Genomic DNA, 4,278 nt, shown 5'->3' on the forward strand with positions numbered 1-4,278 from the left:
TATGAGCGTGGTAGTACTTCTCTTTCAACACAACCTTGTTGCATCCATGTTCCTGATGCATGGTTCAGGATTCGAACTCTATCACCAGGCTTGAGTTTTCGCAGGATCTTTGCTTTCTTGTCATAGTTTCCTTTTTGTTTGTTTTTAAGTTGTTGTTTTTCCTGTTTAACTTTGTTTGCCCCAGCAGGTGTCAACAGGTCCTGGTGAATGAGTAAGTTAGTGCGTATCCTTCGACCCATCAGCATTTGGGCTGGGGACAACCCATTTTGAAGAGGAGCACTCCTGTAAATCATTAGACTCTTGTGGAAGTCGGTCTTTCCATCGTGACTCTTCTTCATGAGAGCTTTCACAATCTTTACAGAACTCTCCGCTAGCCCGTTGGACCTAGGGTAGTTTGGGCTTGATGTGGTGTGTTGAAATCCCCACTCTGCAGCGAAGACATCAAACTCCCTACTGCAAAACTGCGGCCCATTATCAGAGAACACTTCACAGGGAACTCCATGTCTTGCAAAGACTGTCTTCAGAAAAGCAATGACAGCTTGGCTGGATGTCGCCTGAAGTGTTGCAACTTCTGGATAGTTTGAGAAATAATCAGTAACTACAATGTGGCTCTTACCATTGCAGTCAAACAGGTCTACCCCAACCTTTTGATATGGATAATCGGGCACTGGATGAGACATGAGTGGCTCTGCTTGTTGCCTGGGTCTGTATGTAAGGCATATTTCACATGAAGCTGTAAGCTGACTGATGTCGTGATTTATCCTTGGCCAATGCATTACCTCACGGGCCCTGCGCTTACATTTCTCCTCTCCCAGATGCCCCTCATGAACCTTGTGCAGCATCTCCTTGCGCATTGACACTGGGATGACAAACTTGTTCCCCTTGAAGATGATGTCATCTACTACTGAAAGCTCCGCTCTGCATGACCAGTAATCTTGAATTTGCTTTGGACAGTCACTTTTCTTTCCTGGCCAGCCTTCTAATATGGTCTCTCTAAGTTGTGTCAATGTTCCATCCATATCGGTTGACTTTCTGATTTGTTCAGTTTTCTCTGAGGACACTGGAAGAGAGGTTACAATCATGTCGACATACGCTTGTATGTCCGCACCTTTCTCACTGGTAAGGCTCTCATGCCTGTCGACAGCCCGAGAAAGTGTATCAGCTGCGAACATGAATTTTCCTGGTGTATAGATCATGTTGACGTCATATTTTTGGAGTCTGATGAGCATTCGTTGGATTCTCATAGGACAGTCATTTAAAGCCTTAGACATTATTGACACCAATGGCTTATGATCCGTTTCCACTTCAAAGGACTGGCCATAGACATACTGGTGGAACCTTTCACAGGCATACGTAGAAGCTAAAAGTTCCTTCTCGATTTGTGCATAGTTGGTTTCTGCACTCGTCAAGGCCCTTGATGCATAGGCTACCGGCTGCCAGCTCTCAGCATGTTGCTGCAAAAGCACAGCACCTAGGCCATATTGTGAGGCATCTGCTGAGATTCGTGTCCTCTTGTGGGTCATAGTATCGAGCACTGGCTCCTCTGTGATGATGCGCTTCAATTTTTGAAAGCACATCTCCTGCTCGTGAGCCACATCCATTCATTCTTTTGCTCGAGGAGACATCTGAGTGGAGCTGAATGCGTTGACAGCTGGGGAATGAATTTGGCCAGGTATGTGACCATTCCGAGGAATCTCCTGACTTCCTCTTTATTTTGAGGCCGTTCCATGTTGACTATTGCTGAAGTTTTTCTTGGGTCTGGCCTGACCCCATCCTCAGACAAAACATCTCCCACGAAAGTTAAGCTCTTGACTGCAAACTCACATTTCTCCTTGTTTAATTTTAGGTTCGACTGTCTTATTAGCTCCAGGACCTGCCTCAATCTTGCATCATGCTCCTGGCGGTCGGAACCCCACACAATTATGTCATCCATCATCGTCTCTACCCCTGGTAGGTGTTCAAAAATCATGTGGATTGTTTTGTGGTATACTTCAGGTGCTGATAGAATACCATAAGGTAGACGGAGAAAACGATATCTGCCTTCTGGCGTATTGAAGGTACACAGTTTAGAACTTGCTTCATCAAGTTTCAATTGCCAGAATCCAGACGACGCATCAAGCTTACTGAACCACTTTGCTCCAGCGAACTGAGACATAATCTCTTCTCTAGTTGGTAGTTTAAAATGTTCACGTTTTATGGCCCTGTTGAGATCTCTTGGATCAAGACATATTCTCAAAGAGCCATTCTTCTTGAGCACAATGACTAGTGAACTCACCCAGTCTGTTGGTTCATCGATTTTCTTAATGACATCCAGCTTCTCCATGCGAGCTAATTCCTCTTTGAGCTTTTCTCGTAATGCAAATGGAACTTTTCTGCATGCGTGCACTACAGGAGTCACAGCGCCATCTGTATTTATTCTGTGTTCCCCAGGCTGACATCCGAGTCCTTTAAAAACATCCTTATACTCCTCCATAAATGAAGTTTCATCTGTTTTGCATTGTGATGTCACTACAAACACTCTCCTCAACAAGTCCAGTTTTTCACATGTGCTCAGTCCCAGAATTGGCTGAACGCTCTTTTCCACAATCAGCATTTGTGTCTTTAGCAGCTGTCCTTTATGTTTCAGTGTCACTAGGCAGATTCCTTTGACAGGGACATCCTCACCTGTGTATCCTGTTACTTTTATTTTTGTTGAATGTATTTTGTTTTTAACTTTGAGGGTTTCGTAGTCATTCATAGACAACAGGTTAACTTGTGCACCTGTATCTAATTTGAATGGAATTATTGTCTCATTTACTGTCAGTGGTACAATCCATTCAGCTTTTTCTGTCATGTTTGTTTGAACAGAATCTACAAAGAATTCCTCTGGCTGTTCTTCAACTGTGTGTACTTTTTTCTCTGTACCATCAGTTTTACAACACTTTGCAAAATGATTATTCTTCCCGCAACGATTACAAGTTTTTCCATATGCAGGACAAGATCTTGGTATATGTATCCCTCCACATCTACCACACCTGCTTTTTGTGATTTTCTCTCTCTGGTGTCTTTGTTTTGTAAGTTGTTTTTTGTGCTGCTCCTCACTTTTTACTGCGTGTACTGTAGCAGTATCCCTTTGCAGTTCTTTGGCTTGTGTCTATTGTCAGCAGCTCTACACATGTTGACAGCTTTCTCTAATGTCAAAGCTGGTTCACGTAGCAGTCTTTCCCTGAGAGACTATTCTGTCTCTCACTAGTGAATCTCTTAAATCTCCGAAGTCACAAGTCTTACTCAGTGTGTGCAGTTCAGCAAGATACTGGTCAAAAGCCATCCCTTGTCTCTGATCAGCGGAGAAAAATTTGTATCTCTCAAACGTGACATTCTTGCTTGGCACAAAGTATTCTTCAAACTTTGTCATGAGAGCAGTCAGTGTTAAATTTGCCTCGTCAAGTTGAAAACTATTATATATATCCAGTGCATCCTCACCTATCACGTGTAGAAAGATTGATGCTTTCAACTTCTCATCATCTCCACCCGCGCCACTGGCAGCAAGATAAATGTTGAATCTCTGCTTGAAACGTTTCCAGTTATCAGCAAGATTACCGACGAGCTGCATAGGCGATGGTGGATTTAACTTCTCCATGACGGGAAAACACTCAGAGTTCTCTTACTTTGTTTCAACGATGTCTTTTCGTCCTGCCTTCGAAAATATTTCAGTGCCGCTTTTTTAGCACTCGGCTCGTGGCTCTTCGTGACGCTCCTCCCTCGGCCGCTCTCCGTGCAGGTATCGCCACCGTGGGTCTCGTCTCACTGGCGTTTTACTCATCCACTCTCCGGTGTCCGCCAGTCCCTATTTCTGACACCATGTTATGTTATTAAAGCCACGGGACAACGACTTGTCTTTGAACCTCCACTTTATTAAGTGCGCACACACCTTCTTTTTACACTCCGTATCCCTGTGCACTACCCAGGACTGTCCGGTCCACAACAACACATTACCGGAACCTTTGTTGCTATAAGGCATAACATCACACTTTATATATTCAGAAATATTCCAATGCTGTCTTTATATACACAGGTTTTGACTTTATATATTTGGGAATGACTTTATATATTCAAGTTTTGACTTTATATATTCCAGCGCTGACTTTATATAATCAAGTTTTGACTTTATATATTCGGGAATGACTTTATATATAAAAGTTTTGACTTTATATAGTTAAATTTAGTCATCATTGCATAACTTTTTCTTTACCATAGAAATTTAAAGACTAAATTCAACTTCCATTCCTAACAAAGATA

The 4,278-nt window shown here is 42.8% G+C and overlaps 1 protein-coding gene across 1 annotated transcript; it reads right to left on the reverse strand.

The window, feature by feature from the left end:
* Positions 1 to 1,558: 1,558 nt before the first annotated feature.
* LOC120516404 (uncharacterized protein K02A2.6-like) lies at positions 1,559 to 2,833 on the reverse strand. The gene has a single exon (XM_039738051.1). The coding sequence runs from the start codon at positions 2,831 to 2,833 to the stop codon at positions 1,559 to 1,561; it is 1,275 nt and encodes a 424-aa protein (XP_039593985.1).
* Between the last annotated feature and the right edge of the window lie 1,445 nt (positions 2,834 to 4,278).

Source organism: Polypterus senegalus, chromosome 16 (genome assembly GCF_016835505.1).
Source record: "Polypterus senegalus isolate Bchr_013 chromosome 16, ASM1683550v1, whole genome shotgun sequence".
Classification (NCBI taxonomy): Eukaryota; Metazoa; Chordata; class Cladistia; order Polypteriformes; family Polypteridae; genus Polypterus; species Polypterus senegalus.